Source organism: Girardinichthys multiradiatus, chromosome 6 (genome assembly GCF_021462225.1).
Source record: "Girardinichthys multiradiatus isolate DD_20200921_A chromosome 6, DD_fGirMul_XY1, whole genome shotgun sequence".
In the NCBI taxonomy this organism is placed as follows: domain Eukaryota; kingdom Metazoa; phylum Chordata; class Actinopteri; order Cyprinodontiformes; family Goodeidae; genus Girardinichthys; species Girardinichthys multiradiatus.
In genome coordinates, this window is record NC_061799.1 from 19,362,720 (window position 1) to 19,382,190 (window position 19,471).

A 19,471-nucleotide genomic window follows, 5' to 3' on the forward strand; every position below is an offset into this window, starting at 1 on the left:
AGAATGATTGCAGCATTTATATGTTAAACTGTTTTCGGCATCTTACACTCAGCGGCCACTTTATTAGGTACACCGGTCCAACTGCTCATTAACGCAAATTTCTAATTAGCCAATTACATGGCAGCAACTCAATGCATTTAGGCATGTAGACATGGTCAAGATGATCTGCTGCAGTTCAAACCGAGCATCAGAATGGGGAAGAAAGGTGATTTAAGTGACATTGAAGTGACATGGTTGTTGGTGCCAAACAGGCTGGTCTGAGTATTTCAGAAACTACTGATCTACTGGGTTTTTCATGCACTACCATCTCTGGGGTTTACAGAGAATGGTCCGAAAAAGAGAAAATATCCAGTGAGCGGCAGTTCTGTGGGCGCAAATGCCTTGTTGATGCCAGAGGTCAGAGGAGAATGGCCAGACTGGTTCGAGCTGATAGAAAGGCAACAGTAACTCAAATAACCACTCGTTACAACCAAGGCATACAGAAGAGCATCTCTGAACGCACAACACGTCGAACCTTGAGGCGGATGGGCTACAGCAGCAGAAGACCACACCGGGTGCCACTCCTGTCAACTAAGAACAGGAAACTGAGGCTACAATTCACACAGGCTCACCAAAATTGGACAATAGAAGATTGGAAAAACATTGCCTGGTCTGATGAGTCTCGATTTCTGCTGCAACATACGGATGGTAGGGTCAGAATTTGGCGTCAACAACATGAAAGCATGGATCCATCCTGCCTTGTATCAATGGTTCAGGCTGGTGGTGGTGGTGTAATGGTATGGCCGATATTTTCTTGGCACACTTTGGGCCCCTTAGTACCAATTGAGCATCATGTCAACGCCACAGCCTACCTGAGTATTGTTGATGAATATGTCCATCCCTTTATGACCACAGTGTATCCATCTTCTGATGGTTAGTTCCAGCAGGATAACGCGCCATGTCATAAAGCACGAATCATCTCAGACTGGTTTCTTCAACATGACAATGAGTTCACTGGACTCAAATGGCCTCCACAGTCACCAGATCTCAATCCAGCAGAGCACCTTTGGGATGTGTTGGAACGCGAGATTCGCATCATGGATGTGCAGCCGACAAATCTGCAGCATCTGTGTGATGCTATCATGTCAATATGGACCAAACTCTCTGAGGAATGTTTTCAGTACCTTGTTGAATCTATGCCACCAAGGATTAAGGCAGTTCTGAAGGCAAAAGGGGGTCCAACCCGGTACTAGCAAGGTGTACCTAATAAAGTGTCCGGTGAGTGTATTTTAGCCTTAAGCACGGTTAGCGCTGTTAGCCTAGACTCTCCTTTCCCTAACTGAGATTTCCTAAAGGTGGATGACATTTCTAAGTCCACCATGTTCCACGACAGAGAGCGTTTAAAGGTTAAAAAAAAGATCAACTTTGCCATAACACGTTCAGACTTCGTTTTATCTGCTGACATCAGCTTCTAGCCTATTTAAAGAAAAATCGTTAAGGGGTGTCTGTAGCAGACAACTGCTTCCGTTGGCACAAAACAACAAAGAAAACTCCAAAGGTACAAAATGCTGAAGGAGCAAAATGACCAGCCTGAATGAACAAATGGCATGCCTCTGTAGAAAATAGGTTCCTTTATTTATTTTATTTTATTTTTTACATTTGATTTTATATTTTATTTTTATTTTTTTTATAAAAAAACTTTTAAAGAAAAAAAAAGTAGCGTCCTTTTAAATAGCTTCTTACAGCTTTTATGATTACAGTACCTCACTGATATGGACAATAGCTGACTGAATATTCTGTCCAAAGTAACCACTTACATGCCGAAGTGCTATTAGTACGACCTAGTAGTACTTACATATACCACCAGGTTCACTGATTGGAAAAAGATAAAATTTTTAAGCATCCAATTAAAAACTTCTGGTCACCAGCTGATTTCTTGGTGCATCTCTATTGTTTTAATTAGAAAATAGCAAATGCCTGTGTTCGCTCACTTTTTTGTTGTTGCTTTTTTTTTTTTCAAAATTGGATTAAAACAATCCGCCAGTCAGAAGATTTTAACATGTTCGCGGGTTAAATTTTCCATGCTGGAAAACGACTGGTACAACTAGTCAACCAGATTTAAGCTGCCAATGTTTAAAATTAAAGAATCCAAGAAACCGCTACATTCAACTTGTTGGCAGGGCCTAAATTTTCTGAGCTAATAATTCAGAAAAAAAAGATTTTTGTAACACTAATATTAGCTTGAGTGTTAAAACCCTTATAACATAATAGTTACACCGTATTGTCACGAAAAGTCTTCTTTGTTAATAATGTATTTCTTCTGTAATTTAACAAACTAAACAGTAGTGTTTAACAGGACATGAAGTGTATTTTAATAACTAAGACAACAGCAGCCCTAATGTTGAATGATAATCTAAAAAACTACGCCTATTTCCCTTACTTTAGATATAAATATGTTTATTTGGAAGTGACCGTTGCAGATTCTCTCAATATGGGTTCGTTGAAGTGTTTTCAATCAATCAATTAATCTTTATTTATGTTGCACTATTACACACAATAAAGTGAGGAAAGGGCTCGTACTCGTACTCGTCGTCTTCCGCTTTATCCGGGACCGGGTCGCGGGGGCAGCAGACTCAGTAGAGACGCCAGATGTCCCTCTCCCCAGACACCTCCTCCAGCTCCTCCGGGGGGAGCCCAAGGCGTTCCCAGGCCAGCCGAGAGACATAGTCCCTCCAGTGTGTCCTGGGTCGTCCCCCGGGCTTCCTCCCGGTGGGACGTGCCTGGAACACCTCCCGAGGAAGGCGTCCAGGAGGCATCCGTTATAGATGCCCGAGCCACCTCAACTGGCTCCTCTCGATATGGAGGAGCAGCAGCTCTACTCCGAGCCCCTCCCGGATGGCCGAGCTCCTCACCCTATCTCTAAGGGACTGCCCGGCCACCCTACGGAGGAAGCTCATTTCAGTCACTTGTATCCGGGGTCTCATTCTTTCGGTCATGACCCAAAGTTCATGGCCATAGGTGAGGGTAGGAACGTAGACCGACCGGTAAATCGAGAGCTTTGCTTTTCGGCTCAGCTCTCTTTTCACCACAACGGACCAGCACAGCGCCCCCATTACTGTGGCAGCTGCACCGATCCGTTTGTCGATCTCCCGCTCCATTTTTCCCTCACTCGTGAACAAGACCCCGAGATACTTAAACTCCTCCACTTGAGGCAGGAACTCCCCTCCAACCTGAAGAGGACAGGCCACCCATTTCCGGTTGAGAACCATGGCCTCGGACTTGGAGGAGCTGATCTTCATCCCAGCTGCTTCACACTCGGCTGCAAACCGCCCCAGTGCATGCTGTAGGTCTTGGGTAGAAGGGGCCAGCAGGACCACGTCATCTGCAAAATGAAGAGACAAAATCCACTGGTCCCCAAAGCAGACCCCCTCCAGCCCTTGGCTGCGCCTAGAAATCTTGTCCATAAAAGTTATGAACAGGACCGGTGACAAAGGGCAGCCCTGCCGGAGTCCAAATGCACTGGGAACAGGTCCGACTTAGTGCCGGCAATGCGAACCAAACTCCTGCTCCGTTTGTACAGAGACCGGATGGCCCCCGATTCCATACTCCTGGAGCACCCCCCACAGGGCATAACGAGGGACACAGTCGAATGCTTTCTCCAGGTCCACAAAACACATGTGGACCGGTTGGGCAAACTCCCATGAACCCTCGAATACCCTGTAGAGGGTATAGAGCTGGTCCAGTGTTCCACGACCGGGACGAAAACCACACTGCTCCTCCTGAAGCCGGGGTTCGACTATCGGCTGGACTCTCCTCTCCAATACCCTGCCTTAGGCCTTACCAGGGAGGCTGAGGAGTGTGATCCCCCTGTAGTTGGAACACACCCTCTGGTCACCCTTCTTATGTAGGGGGATCAACACCCCAGTCTGCCAATCCAAAGGCACTGTCCCCGTCCACCACACAATGTTGAAGAGGCGTGTCAACCATGACAGCCCCACAACATCCAAAGACTTGAGGTACTCAGGGTGGATCACATCCAACCCCGAAGCCCTGCCACCGCGGAGCTTTTTAACCACCTCGGTGAATTCAGCCTGGGTGATGAAAGAGTCCAACCCCGAGTCCCCAGCTTCTGTTTCCACCAGGGAATGCGTGATGGCAGGATTGAGGAGATCCTCGAAGTACTCCTTCCACCACCCGATAATGTCCCCAGTCGAGGTCAGCAACCTCCCACCCCCACTGTAAACAGTGTTGGCGAAGCACTGCTTCCCTCTCCTGAGGCGCCGGACGGTTTGCCAGAATCGCTTCGGGGCCAACCGGTAGTCCTTCTCCATGGCCTCACCGAACTCTTCCCAGGTCCGCGTTTTTGCCTCTGCCACCGCCCGGGCCGCGGCACGCTTGGCCCGACGGTACCCGTCAGCCACCTCAGGAGTCCCACAAGCCAACCACAGCCGATAGGACTCCTTCTTCAGCTTGACAGCGTCCCTTACTGACGGTGTCCACAGACGGGTTTGGGGATTGCCGCCGCGACAAGCACCGCAGACCTTACGGCCGCAGCTACGGGCGACAGCATCGACAATAGATGCGGAGAACATGGTCCACTCGGACTCTATGTCTCCAACATCCCTCGGAATCTGGTCAAATCTCTCCCGGAGGTGAGAGTTGAATACATCCCTGGCCAAGGGGTCCGCCAGACGTTCCCAGCAGACCCTCACTATGCGCTTGGGCCTGCCAAGTCTGTCTGGCTTTCTCCTCCCCCAGTGGATCCAACTCACCACCAGGTGGTAATCAGTGGACAGCTCAGCCCCTCTCTTCACCCGAGTGTCCAAAACATGCGGCCGAAGGTCTGATGATACGACAACAAAGTCGATCATTGACGTCCTGCCTAGGGTGTCCTGGTGCCAAGTGCACTGATGGACACCCTTATGCTTGAACATGGTGTTCGTTATGGACAATCCGTGACTAGCACAGAAGTCCAATAACAAAACACCGCTCGGATTCAGATCGGGGAGGCAATTCCTCCCGATCACGGCTCTCCAGGTGTCACTGTCGTTTCCCACGTGGACGTTGAAGTCCCCCAGCAGAATAATGGAGTCCCCAGGAGGGGCACTATCCAGCACCCCCGACAGGGACACCAAGAAGGCCGGGTATTCCGCACTACCACTTGGCCCGTAGGCTGAAATGATAGTCAGAGACCTCCAACCCGAAGGCGCAAGGATGCGACCATCTCATCCACTGGGGTAAACCCCAACACTAGACGGCTGAGCTGGGGGGCGACAAGCAAACCCACTCCAGCCCGCTGCCTCTCCCCGTGGGCCACTCCAGAGTAGAACAGAGTCCAGCCCCTGTCGAGGAGATGGGTTCCAGAGCCCACGCTGTGCGTGGAGGCGAGCCCAACTATTTGTAGTCGATATCTCTCCACCTCCTGCACAAGCTCAGGCTCCTTCCCCCCCAGCGAGGTGACATTCCACGTCCCTAGAGCCAGCCTAAGCATCCGGGGATCGGGCCGCCGAGGTCTCCACCTTCGTCCGCCGCCCAATCCTCTTTGCAGCGGGCTTCACAGACAAAATAAGATAATAACAGATAAAAGTGGTTAGCAATAAAACACAATATAGCAGTTAGGATAAGTAAAATAATAAAAGCACAACAATAAAATTTACCATAAAAAATAATAAACAAAAAATATAAAATGCTGTTTTGCCAGTATGTTTGTCTGTGTGCTCACGAACTGCAGGCTCAGCTCTCACTGCATGTCAGATCTATGTCTCCTTGATTGATCCTCTTCTCCACAAAACACAAGAGTCCCACAGAGTGTCATTTTCCCTGTGACACTTGCTGAGCATTGATTTTTAGAACTGAGTATATTCTCCCTTTTGCACAGCAAATTCCCTCAACACAGACCCCTCTCTGTGTGTCGAAGCTTTTTGATTTGCAGAGTACGCTCTGGGATTTTCTCTCCTGCTTGTTGTCTCTTTTCACAAACATTATGTCTGCCTCGTCTCAGCAACACAGCCATCTTCTCAGCAGCGGGGTGGCAGGGTTGATTTGCATATTAATACATTCAAAATTACTGACTGCAGAAAAAGAATTACATCTAACAGCTCTGAGACACCAAACTGATGTCAACAACTAGCAGCTGCAAAAGACCTCCCCCTGTGTCTCATAGCGTTTCCACCAACTGAACAAAAAAAAACGAACTTGAACACACTGTGCAGGAGAATGTAGCTTTTGCAGTTGGGTCCAATAACATAGATACAATTCAATAATGTAAAAAAATTTATAAAGTTATTAGGTTGCTATTAATTTAGTTTTTAGTTAGTTTTTAGTCTGGATTTAAACAGAAATGTTATATCAGCTGTAAAAAAAAACAACAACAAAAAACAGGTTTTTTACATAGTTTGTTGTCTATAACTGCTCAGTTACTGTATTCATTATCAGAGAAACATTTTCAAACTGCTCAGTTGCTTTGTGTTTCAAGGGTGTTCTGGTCATTTAGTCCGTTGCCATTTTGTAATGTTGTAGCTTTGTCTGCCAAAGGATTTTAGAACAAAAATCTGACGACACAGCTCAGGGGACCTTTTGTACCCATTTAATCAAGTAATGGTTTTGAAGTAATTCCTTTTAATCCACACATAGTCTACTGTAAGGAAATATGGTGATGTGACTGTAATACATCATATCTACCAATGGAGGTCTCTCACAGTTTATTTTGTTCAGGGGTCATAATTTCGTAAGAGCTAACTGGCCCAAACAATGATCAGGACTCCAATCAGTATGGATAGGGTTTAAAGGCCTAACAATGTTGACTTTAATAATATTGAAATGTCTACAATTTTATTTAATATGAGATTTAAGTATTTTTATTGTCATATTTAATCAAAATGGCTCCTGGTTAGTTCTCCCCTTCACTAATTCAACCCCAAACGTTGCAATTTTTTCTCATCCTTTCTCTATTTAGTACATGTAAAACAACTTTTTCACACACATGTACTTAACTGTTGCATATTTTAGGCAAATAAATGGAAAAATTTTCAGCTTTAAAATACAATATGATAAAATTTTACATCATTTTTTGAAAATCCTTTTACAATGTATTTTGGTTCTAAACCTTGGTTTGGCCAGTTGACTCTTATGAAATATGAAAAAGTTTGATGGTCTCAACAATCCAATTATTTATTTTAAGATTTTAGTTTAAAAAAACTCTTATTGGTTGTTGTTATTTATTGCGGTCATGTTCCATTTTAGCTGGGTAGGGAGTAGAGTACAGAAAATTATTTTCAATCATCGATTGTCAAAGCAGGTAAAAAAAACGTCCTCAGGCAAACAGCTCCATTTCATACACAACGGAAAAAACTGATGGATAGGCAGTGGTTTAGGTACCTGGGTATGAAGTGGAAGTTGGCAGGGACTAAATGGCAAAGCATGAGTATGAAATGGGATAATAAATTGGCAAAAGAAAAACTTTATCTGGAGGCATTTCAGGTGTCTGAGAAAGAAACAATGCCTCGAAACCGACATCTTTAGGATCTACTGCAATTTGCAGATGCCCACATAGAGAAGCCTAAGGCCTTTGGTTTTATGGGCAGATGAAACAAAGTCTGAACTAACTTCCCACAACAGCCATAAGTATGTTTGAAGAAGTCACGGTGAGGATTTCATACCTTGATATTGTAACAACTGTTAAGTATGGTGATGGTTCTCATCATGCTGAGGGTCTGTTTAGCTACCAGTGAAACTGGTGCATTTTACAAAGTGCACAGAAAAATAAAAAAAGAGGACAGTATTGAAATGTTTGAATTTGACCTCTTTGACCTCAAATCAGCAGCTAGATGGTTGCAACTTAGACAGAGTTGGGTGTTCCAACAGGACAATGATACCAAACACACATCACAAATGGTTTTCAGAGTAGGTTTTGGACTGGATAAAGCAGACTGACATTAGGATTTTATAATGGCCCAGTATTGATACAAAATGAAGGTACGAAGTGCCACTGGGGCGAATTGACCCAGAGCCATTTCAGGTATCTGTTTTTTGTATTTATGCTGATAAAAGCTGGTTTCACAGTTCTTACAACTTTTTAGGTCAGTTTTGTGTTTCACACTGCTGGAACTGTGGTCGTTCACAGCTTTAATAATTCTGTTTATGGGTCTGTTTTAGTTCCCACATCGGGCTTGGAGCTTTCTAATAGTCCGATTAACTGAATAACCAGAGGAGCTTCAAACGTCTCATTGTTGCTTGTTGGATGACAACCATCCTGCACACTACAAGGCACATTTCTTAACTCTACACTTCATATTGCTGTCCAGTAATGTGTATGTGTCGTATCTGTTAAACAGCAATATTTCCATGCGGGCGGTGTTGGCCTGAAGAAGACGTTCTTAGAGAAGAGTCCCGATTTGCAGTCTCTGCGCTACGCCCTGTCCTTGTACACGCAGGCCACTGACAAGCTGATCAGGAAGTTCATTCTCTCCCAGCATGCTCAAGGTGCGACTTCAGAGAGTAACAACGCACACATAGACACATTTTGTCAGAGACTACTTCAAACAGTTGTACATAAAGATACTTATGCTGTCAGAACTGCTGTCAAATAGCTATTTTGCCTTTTTAATATATTTATGGAATTAAAATGAATTGTGTTTACAGCATTGGGGAATAAGATTTAAATTATTATGCCAAACCCTGCTTGCTATTTATGTTTTTTTATTTTTTATTAAATGTCTGACTAAATGTTTCCCTTCCCCCAGCTGAGAAATACTTATACTTTGAGAATCCCTAACATGTTTGGATACTGAATCAATGAGCCAACTTTACTCCTGTGATCTGCTTTATTAGCAACAATGTGTTTACTGATCCTTACCCTACTGTGCCACCTTGTAATCTTATCTTTTTTTCTGTCTACCCTAAGTCCATGGAGGGAAAGGCATCAGGTATACTGCAAATGAAGACACCCCACCAGAAAAAGGTAGTTGTTTTCACACTCATCTTTCATGAAACTGCCAAGAAGCAAACATGGTCACTCCTGTTGAAGCATTTTATGAGCTAAATACATGTATTCGGAATATAAATATTTGCACTTCCTTGCAAAAGCATTTATACAACTACGTTTGTAATTTAATCTCAGTATAAATCCAGCTGTTCTGTAAAGCCCTTAGAGGTGTTAGAGAACTTTAGTGAGGGAGACCATGAAACTCAGCAGATAGGTCAGCAATGAAGTTGTGGAGAAGGTTAAAGCAGGGTTAGGTAATAAAACACGATCACAAGCACTAAAAATCTCACAGCTGAAAGGAATAGGCTCATGGTAACTCTGGATGATCTGCAGAGATTTAAAGCTAAGGTGGGGGAATCTGTTGACAGAACATTTACAGGTCCTTCTCAAAAAATTAGCATATTGTGATAAAGTTCATTATTTTCTATAATGTAATGATGAAAATTTAACATTCATATATTTTAGATTCATTGCACACTAACTGAAATATTTCAGGTCTTTTATTGTCTTAATACGGATGATTTTGGCATACAGCTCATGAAAACCCAAAATTCCTATCTCACAAAATTAGCATATTTCATCCGATCAATAAAAGAAAAGTGTTTTTAATACAAAAAACGTCAACTTTCAAATAATCATGTACAGTTATGCACTCAATACTTGGTCGGGAATCCTTTTGCAGAAATGACTGCTTCAATGCGGCGTGGCATGGAGGCAATCAGCCTGTGGCACTGCTGAGGTCTTATGGAGGCCCAGGATGCTTCGATAGCGGCCTTTAGCTCATCCAGAGTGTTGGGTCTTGAGTCTCTCAACGTTCTCTTCACAATATCCCACAGATTCTCTATGGGGTTCAGGTCAGGAGAGTTGGCAGGCCAATTGAGCACAGTGATACCATGGTCAGTAAACCATTTACCAGTGGGTTTGGCACTGTGAGCAGGTGCCAAGTCGTGCTGAAAAATGAAATCTTCATCTCCATAAAGCTTTTCAGCAGATGGAAGCATGAAGTGCTCCAAAATCTCCTGATAGCTAGCTGCATTGACCCTGCCCTTGATATAAAACACAGTGGACCAACACCAGCAGCTGACACGGCACCCCAGACCATCACTGACTGTGGATACTTGACACTGGACTTCTGGCATTTTGGCATTTCCTTCTCCCCAGTCTTCCTCCAGACTCTGGCACCTTGATTTCCGAATGACATGCAGAATTTGCTTTCATCCAAAAAAAGTACTTTGGACCACTGAGCAACAGTCCAGTGCTGCTTCTCTGTTGCCCAGGTCTGGGGAATGCGGCACCTGTAGCCCATTTCCTGCACACGCCTGTGCACGGTGGCTCTGGATGTTTCTACTCCAGACTCAGTCCACTGCTTCCGCAGGTCCCCCAAGGTCTGGAATCGGCCATTCTCCACAATCTTCCTCAGGGTCCGGTCACCTCTTCTCGTTGTGCAGCGTTTTCTGCCACACTTTTTCCCTCCCACAGACTTCCCACTGAGGTGCCTTGATACAGCACTCTGGGAACAGCCTATTCGTTCAGAAATTTCTTTCTGTGTCTTACCCTCTTGCTTGAGGGTGTCAATAGTGGCCTTCTGGACAGCAGTCAGGTCGGCAGTCTTACCCATGATTGGGGTTTTGAGTGATGAACCAGGCTGGGAGTTTTAAAGGCCTCAGGAATCTTTTGCAGGTGTTTAGAGTTAACTCGTTGATTCAGATGATTAGGTTCATAGCTCGTTTAGAGACCCTTTTAATGATATGCTAATTTTGTGAGATAGGAATTTTGGGTTTTCATGAGCTGTATGACAAAATCATCCGTATTAAGACAATAAAAGACCTGAAATATTTCAGTTAGTGTGCAATGAATCTAAAATATATGATGGTTACATTTTCATCATGACATTATGGAAAATAATGAACTTTATCACAATATGCTAATTTTTTGAGAAGGACCTGTATTAGCTGTGTACTCCAACAATCTGGCCTAGAATAGTGGCAAGAGGAAAGCCATTACTGACAGAAATGCATTAGAAGTCCCATTTACAGTTTGAGACAAGCCAGGGACACAGCAAACGTGTGGAAGAAGGTTCTCTGGTGAGATAAAAACAAAATTCAGCTTTTTCACGTACATGCAAAGTTATATGTGGCAGTAAACCAACACTACACATCGCCCGACCACACATGATAAAACATGGTTGTGGTTGCATCATGCAGTGGGGATGGTTTTCTTCAGAAGGGACAGAGGAGTGTGTCAGAATTGATTGGAAGACACATATATATATAAATACATGGCTATCTTGGAAGAAATGATGGAGTGTTGATTCAGCTTCTAACAGGACAAGAACCTTAAACATACAGGCAGCGCTGCAATAGAATTGTTTAAACCAGACTTGTAAATTGCTCTTCAGAGATGCTCTCCATCCAGTTTGACTAAGCTTTAGCTAGTTTGAAAAGAAGAATAAGCAAATATTTCAGTCTGTAGAGATCCAAAGCTAGTTGAGACACCCTGATAAACTTGCAGCTGTAATTGCAATGAAAGCTGGTTATGAAAATTGGGGCTTAATACAAACACACGCCACATCTTTTAGATTTTTATTTGTAAACCATGTATCATTTCCCTACTTCGTATGTGGTACTTTATGTTGGTGTATCATGAAATCCCAGTAAGATCCAGTGACGTTTTTGGTCGTAACCTGACAAAATGTGAAAAAGTTCAAGGGATGTTAAATACTTTTGCAAGACATTGTGTTTTAAGACAGGTTGTCACACTCTTGTTTAAAATAGATATATTGTTCATTGCTGAGTGTTCCTTTGCAGCATCTGGAGTGGACACGGTTGGAGAGGTGGTCATGAACGTGGACATTTTACCCCAGCCGAACGGAGAGCACAAGATCAGTGTCAAAGGTTAGACGCTGTACTGTGGTATAGTGTGAGTGCTGCTCTTCTGCTGCTTTTCCTTCTTTGCTCACTCTGCCTTTTCCTCCAGTGGTGGCTGCTAATGATCTGAAATGGAAAGCACAGGGTTTCAGGCCTTTTGTGGAAGTCTACATTATTGGGCCCCACCTCAGTGACAAGAAGAGGAAATTTGCCACCAAGTCCAAGAACAACAGCTGGTCACCAAAGTTCAACGAGAGCTACCAGTAGTGAGTATCCATTGGGTTCCATCATCTTGCTTTGACTGCAAATGAGATGATCCATGACCGAAAATGTGAATGTGTTTGCTGTGTTTCAGCTCGCTTGGCACTGAAGTGGGTCCGGAGAGCTACGAGCTGCAGGTCTGTGTGAAGGATTACTGCTTCGCCAGGGAGGACCGCACCGTCGGAATGGCCGTGCTGCAGGTGAAGGACATAGCAAACAAGGGAAGCGTCACCTGCTGGCTGCCCCTGGGACAGCGGGTCCACATGGACGAGACGGGCCTGACGGTGCTGCGCATCCTCTCTCAGCGCAACAATGACGACGTGGCCAAAGAATTTGTCAAGCTGAAGTCTGACCAGCGTTCAGCAGAAGAGGGCCGCAGCTGAGGGGGAGGAGGGCGAACAAAAAAATATGTGTGCACAAAAACACCAGAAACATACCTGACAAGGCATCGTGTTACGCACACATAACACCCGCGCCTACATAGAAAACCACGTGCAATATACAAGCACACATGTGAAACTGCTCTATTGTACATATATTTGCATACATTATGCAACATCTACATTGTAATGTTATCAATGCAAACACGGGGGAGTGAGTTTATATAAAAAATAAGAGTTTTATTTAATTTTGAATATTTCTGCATCTGCACTACTCAAAGCTCTGAGTTTATCGTTCCTTAATCTCCCAACACTCTTTCAGCTACATCACACCTTTTATATGCTGTACAATTAGTTGTGATGAAAAGCACCGCAAACCAACAACAAAACTATGTGAATAGTTTGACCACTTTGCACTTTTGCTTCTCTGCATCTTCAGGAGAGCAGCCCTCGCCATTAACTCTGTCTCTCTGCCCGTCTGTTTGCTTGTGTGTCCGACCACGTCGTTCGCCATCCCGTGTCATTTGCTCTCCACAGTCTTCCTAAAGTGTTATGTAGTATGTAAGTCAGTTGTGCCCAAAAATCCAAAAAGAGAACATAAATCAGTGTGGAGGGGCGACATGTTTCTAGTCTTTGCTGTAATGTATTTACATCCTGCATGTTGACCCCAGAAACACTGTGGTTCACCTCTCTGTAACTGCGCCGTCCCTATTCTCCAATATGATATCTGTTTTGAGCATGGTTTCATTTAATCCTGTAACAGCAAGGTTCTGACTAATGCTCTTTATTGCAGAGAGGGCACACTGACAGAGGATTATTTCGGAGCCACAGTTGAGCCACAGTAAGGTGAAGCAGAGGTTGGGGCCAGTTTGCGCATCAAAACGGAGCAATACCCAATGCCCTCGTACCCCAGAGTGCACATTAACCCCCTCCTAGAAAAAAAAGGGCTATAAGATCTGTGGACTGGGTTGTCACTTTCACTAAAACATACTGTCAGTGCTTCTTTTGGCAAACTGAACAGAGGATTTCTCTCAGCAGCAGTGCCTTACAAAAGTAATTATACTCCTTGAACTTTTTTATATTTTTTAACTACAACTAAAATGTTTGATAAACTAATGTTATAGACCCACACAATGTAGTGAAGGATTGTAAAGTGGAAGGAAATGGATACAAGTTTTTAAAGGTTTTTACAAATGCGAATCTAGAAAGTGTTGCCTGCATATGTATTCTGCATGAGTGAATGTTTCTAGAACCACCTTTTGCTGCAAATATAGCAGCACGTCTTTTTTAGAGTACGTCTACCAGCTTCGCATGTCTAGAGTAGGGCTGCACGTATTAGGAAAACATGCAATGATGAATATCGCTATAGCGATACGACTTGCTGTAAACAAACATATAATTAAAAAGTGTTCATGTGTTTTTGCTTCAGGTTCATAGCAACAATAGACCAGAGATTATCTGTAGTCTATCCAGCAACTGGAAAATAAATGCAATTCACTTTTCCGGTTAGAACCACAAGGTTTTATTGAAAAAGTTGCTTCTGGCCAACATCTGATTTTTTGGGAAGTAAGTTAGCTGTAGTTCCTTAAAGACCTTACCCTCTTCACTCACTAAAACCTTTCATGCCAAGTTAAACAAGTATCAATTCCAGTTGTAGAGAGCCTAAATGCATGGCACTTAAATAATTAGCTGATATTTATTGCTGTCCTTGCAGTTCTTTGCAATACATGTATTGCGTATCGTGATACAATGATAAATTTGCAATAGACTGTGCAGCCCTAATCCAGAGACTGAAATATTTGTCCATTCTTCTTTGTGAAAAGCTCAAACTCAGTCAGACTGAATGGAGAGCGACTTCGAACATCCATTTTCAAGTCTTGCCACAGATTCTGAACTGGATTTAGGCCTAGGCTTTGACTGGGCCATCCTAACACATAAATATGCTTCGATTTAGCTCTGGCTGTATGTTAAGCATCGTTGCCCTGCTGGAAGGTGAACCTCTATGCCTTTTGCAGTCTCTACCAAGTTTCCCTCCAGGATTGCCCCTTATTTAAATTAATCTCTTTTGGTCAACTCTGACCAGTTTCCCTGTCTATGCTAAGGAATAACATCCCCACAGCAGCACACTGCCACTAGAATATTTCACAGGGGATGATGTGTTTGGCTTAAACAGCGCTGGATTCTACCTACAAATTAGGTGACTTCTGCAAACAATTGGCTGCACTGGGTTTAACGTTAGGATACCAGAGTAAAGGGGGCTGTATACATATGCACAACACACTTATAGGTTCTTGTTTGTAAAGAATTTTATAAACCAAGTATAATTTTCGTCCCACTTCACAATTTTGCACACCATTGTGTTGGTCTATCAGATAAAAGTGTTTGAGAATGTAAAGTGACAAAATGCAAACAATTTAAAGAGGTATAAGCAATTTTGCAAGGCACGGTACCTGCTGTAGAAACACAGCTTCACCGCAGACATTCTGTACATCAGATGATTTTTCATAAGCGGACCCTTAATGTCACATATAAAACTCCATCCAGTAAGGCAATAGTAGTTTATGTATCCATAGAGCCACGAGAGCTAACTCTGCTGTGTCTTCTGTTCATGTGTACATGCATGTGTGTGAAAGCGTTAGTGTATCTGTCCAGGCAAATTGTCACTCCTACTAAATGGGCTCTTAGATTGTGAGCTATACCTACATGCCCAAACCGTATGCGCTGTCAATATTAGAAAACTACAAGAGCACCAAATTCACTATCCAGATCCAAGGAATGGGAAACTTATGATCACATCTATTTGTAAATCCTGAGAAATTTTCTTTACAGACTCATAATTTCCCATTCCTGTTGGAAGTGTGTAATCTTGTTCTTGACATACTTGCCTAAGGAAAGTTTCTTGATTTAGATTTTTTTCTTTAGTAATTCTAAATCTCCAAGAACCAGAGCTCTTGTCTGTTTTTTTAACGAATGAAGCCATTAAAGTCACCGCCAAGCATTTATAAAGTATTATTTTAAGTCATAATGGTTGATAAACCAGTTACCTTTCTTGCAAAAAAAGCAGACACTCACAGCCATAATCCAGCTCGCCTTGTATGCTTTTTGAATCTCTAATTGTCATTTAGCCACCCACACATGTTGTTTTTACTTTACGAGGCTAAAATTTACCAAAAATAAATCCTCTGAATGTCACTTATCCTCAGCAGAGCCTTCTCTCTCTCGCTCTCTCTCTCTCCCTTTCTCTTTTGTCAAAGGTATTGTAAATCCTTAGACCATTACTTGCATAGAGACACCAACTCATACTCTTGATTTAAGACAAAGGAATTCAATTGAGTCATTAAAATATAAATACCATGCTCTGATTCTCTGTGAATATTTGGCTACACTTAAAGGAGAACCACACAGATTTTTACAAATCTAAAACCTTCCTGATGATATATATGAGAAAAGGCTTTGTATTTTCATGTGAAGTAACATAAACGTTCCCAAGGGATGTATCTTCGGGATTTAGTGTTGACGGTTAGAAGATTGTATAACTCTTTATTATTTGGTTACAGAGGCTAAAGCCAATGGATAATCCAAGAGAGGCCAAGACCAAAGTGTACTTCTACCATCTTAAAATAACATCAGATTGGCTGTAGTGAACAATGTTGAGTGAACCTTTGAACCACCTTCATGTTGGGATTTGTTATTTACGAAGTAGCCAATAATTATTTTCACAGGAAATGGAGGTGAGAGAAGGTGCACCACCAGTGATCTTGTATGAAACACGTACTGAGAACTGAATATGTAAAACATTTCCAGTAAAAGTAACTGTCTAATATCTGCCTTCTGTCTAAAACCCAAGATGCTTGGCATGAATTTTGGTTGTGGCCTTTAGATCAGTATTCATACATCTATACAAATGGCCTCTTCCAGAGCAAATGTGGATTACAAAAATGTAGGAACATCAACTTGTTCACATCTAATTGGATAGTTTAATCCAAGCATATTTAGCTGCTTTGTCAAATCCACTTCTGTGGATAAAGAACAAAGTTAAAAATATTATTTAATTCTGTGCTGATGTGATGTTTTCTTTGCTTTTAAATGGCAGGGAGCTCATTAGTTGAGCTCCCTACTCAACTTTGACTATTTTAAATCACAATTTTCTGTGGTAGGCTGAGATTGCATTCAGGAATGGAAAGACCTGGATGTCATGCACTGATGAATTATTATCATAAAACATAACTACATTACTACTCATCTTAAACCTAATATCATCCCTGATATTTTCTCAGTGGTGCTGTTAATCCTTTTCAGAAACTGAAATCAACTGGGATCATCTCTGGTTGCCCATTGCAGTCAAACAATGACATGTGAAAGGAGCTAACAAGTTTTCAGTGAGTGCCTCAAATTTAGTTGTCAAATCTGCCTTGCTTCCTCATCTGTAGGTAACTGATAAAAAATAATGCACTGATCGAAGGAATAATCCTGTTTCTCTTTGAGTGCATGTTTAACAAACACCTACTGAAGGCACAGTTTAGTCTTCTTCTAATTACAGGTTGCAAATATTGCAACAGCAGCCATGTAGACAAAAGATAATAGGTTTTGTTAAAATGCAAACATGTTATATGAAATCCATCTCATTTTATACAAATGGCTACCTAAACAAACTGCTTTACTGCAGCTTCTGGTATCTTACTGGCCATTGCAAACACAATCCTAAAGCAACACCAACAGGACCGAGGTGGATAAAAGTCAAGCTGTTTGAGAAGCAAAAACAGTATGACATTCAAGTGAATGCTATTTGATTGATTTTTACGTTGCTTTTTTTTTTAATGTTTTTTTTTTCTCTAGTAGCTATGTGATTCACCCAGGAAGATCATTGTTGACGCACCACCTCCTACCTCCATTTCCTCTTTAAATAATCAGAGGTTTCTGTGTGAACAACCTCCCAAACCAAATGTGATAGTTTTTGAAATAGGATTTACATATATTGATGTCAAATTTTGAGATTATAGTTGCCTTATTAAGGACCCCTTAGTCTTGGCTCCTCTAGGACTAGCTGTTAGCTTTAGCCTCCATTTATACTAAATGAAACATCTATGAGTTATTTACGCAGTAACACCTTATATTTTAACAAAACCTCACCTAAGAACTTCTGAACCATCCCTTTAATGTGGAGTTTGTTTTTCAATTACCTCATCAACAATTTCTAACATTAACCTGATTAAATTGCTAATTTTGCAATGCATTGCATTGTGGGTAATGTAAAAAAAAAAAAAAAAAAAAACATAAAAGGTATCTCTGCTCTGCTGCAACAGCTTGAATCATTTAAATTTTTTTCCAGTTTGCACATCTGAAAACGTAACTAAAATGCAGTGATAAATCGGTGGAGGGTACCTTCAACAGTCCTAGGAGGTTACACTGTTGTCATGTGTTGCGTGTGGTCCCAGGGCTCAAGACAAACTTTCCTTTTCAGCATGGAGCTGAAAAAGCAACAACGGGGCTCCTCGGCTGACATGCAGACAACTACTGCACATACGCACTGACAACACACAGCTGCACACTGATCTCTGCTCAAGCACAAAAATGGGCACATGTGCGATGACACACATGCATGCATGCACGCCGACACAACTCTGTGGAGACCATGAATGCCCACCCTGTGAATAAATTCACCTAAACTTGCATGAAGGAAAACTTAATTGTGCCAGCACGTGTCTCCTTGATGTTATTTGACCTTTTTTTTTCTTATTGCTTTTTGTCTTGGTCTTACTTTCCAGAACTGTGATAAGCCATCTGTGCGTTTTCAAGAAATCATGTTTTCAGTTTGAATGTAGTGTGAATACAGAACTCGCATGAGAGAATTATTTTCTACTGAGGATGTTTGTAATTTGTTTCTTATCGTTATTGTTGTTTAAATGAGGACGCGGAGCTGGAATGCAGCCTGATTGTGATCTGCTTCCTATTAAAAGGATGTTTTTGTGTCACAACCAACATGTCTTCCTGAGAATATCCTTTCGTTTATTTAGCTTTATTCTTCTAATTGATGTTCCAACTATAAAGCAAATCAGAAGATTGTAAGTAATTGCTCTTTTTACCAGGTAAAAATCTGTTTACAGAGACTCAGAAGGTTAAAAGTACCTCTCTCTGGCATCTGACTTCTCTGTGTATCACAAATTGCAGCTTTCAGCAGGAAAAAAGGTCCCCTTAAATAAAATCCACTACAAAGAGCATCCAAAAATCACCCATGTCCACCTATGTGTAAATTATTCTCAGTATTAATCCAGCTGTTCTATGAAGGGCTCAGAAGTTTGTTAAAGAACATTAGTGAACAAACGGCATCATGAAGATCAAGGAACACAGCAGACAGGTCAGGGAAGAAGTTGTGGATTATAAAATATCATCCTAGGCTTTGAACATCTCAGGGACTGCAAGTCAATCCATGCTCTCAAAATGGACAGACTTGCCATTGGTGAAAGAAAGTCGGTTGCAACCCCATATGAAGGACACAAACATCTGGGAACAGATGAGATCTAAATTAAAAGGTTGTCCTACATACAAAACACTGCAACAGAAAAACTGTTACACTGTAATGCATGGTGATGGCAGCATCATGCTGTGGGGATGCCTTGCTTTAGTACAGAAAATGAAGCTGATCAGAGTTGATGGAAATAAGGATTCAGCCAATTACAGAACCATCGAGGAAGAAAATCTGTTAGAGGCTGCAAAAGACCTGAGACCGGGGTTGAAGTTCACCTTCCAGCAGAGGAAATGTCCTAAACATACAGCCAGAGCCATAATAAAAAATAGGTAAATATTACATTCTCCAGACGTCCAAAACATACTTTAAAAAAAAAAGCAGTTACGGTAAGTAGTGGGTTTACAAGCTGGGCAGAACACCGAACCATGTGGGGTCACTGTCAAGTTAGCAGTATTCGCTGTGATTTCAGAGGCAATAACATTTCATGATTAAAAATAATTATTGATCCTATAATAAATTCTTTATAGAAAATGAA

At 42.2% G+C, this 19,471-nt stretch overlaps 1 protein-coding gene across 1 annotated transcript in view; it reads left to right on the plus strand.

Annotated features, from left to right (window-relative positions):
• Positions 1–15,070, plus strand: part of LOC124869677 (protein unc-13 homolog A-like) — a 69,092-nt gene extending 54,022 nt beyond the window's left edge. The window contains exons 38-42 of the mRNA XM_047367680.1: positions 8,313–8,460; positions 8,882–8,938; positions 11,770–11,856; positions 11,939–12,095; positions 12,185–15,070. Of these exons, the coding sequence (XP_047223636.1) occupies positions 8,313–8,460; positions 8,882–8,938; positions 11,770–11,856; positions 11,939–12,095; positions 12,185–12,473 (738 nt within the window). The 3' untranslated portion in view covers positions 12,474–15,070. The remainder of the gene's footprint in view (positions 1–8,312; positions 8,461–8,881; positions 8,939–11,769; positions 11,857–11,938; positions 12,096–12,184) is intronic.
• The last annotated feature ends 4,401 nt before the right edge of the window (positions 15,071–19,471 follow it).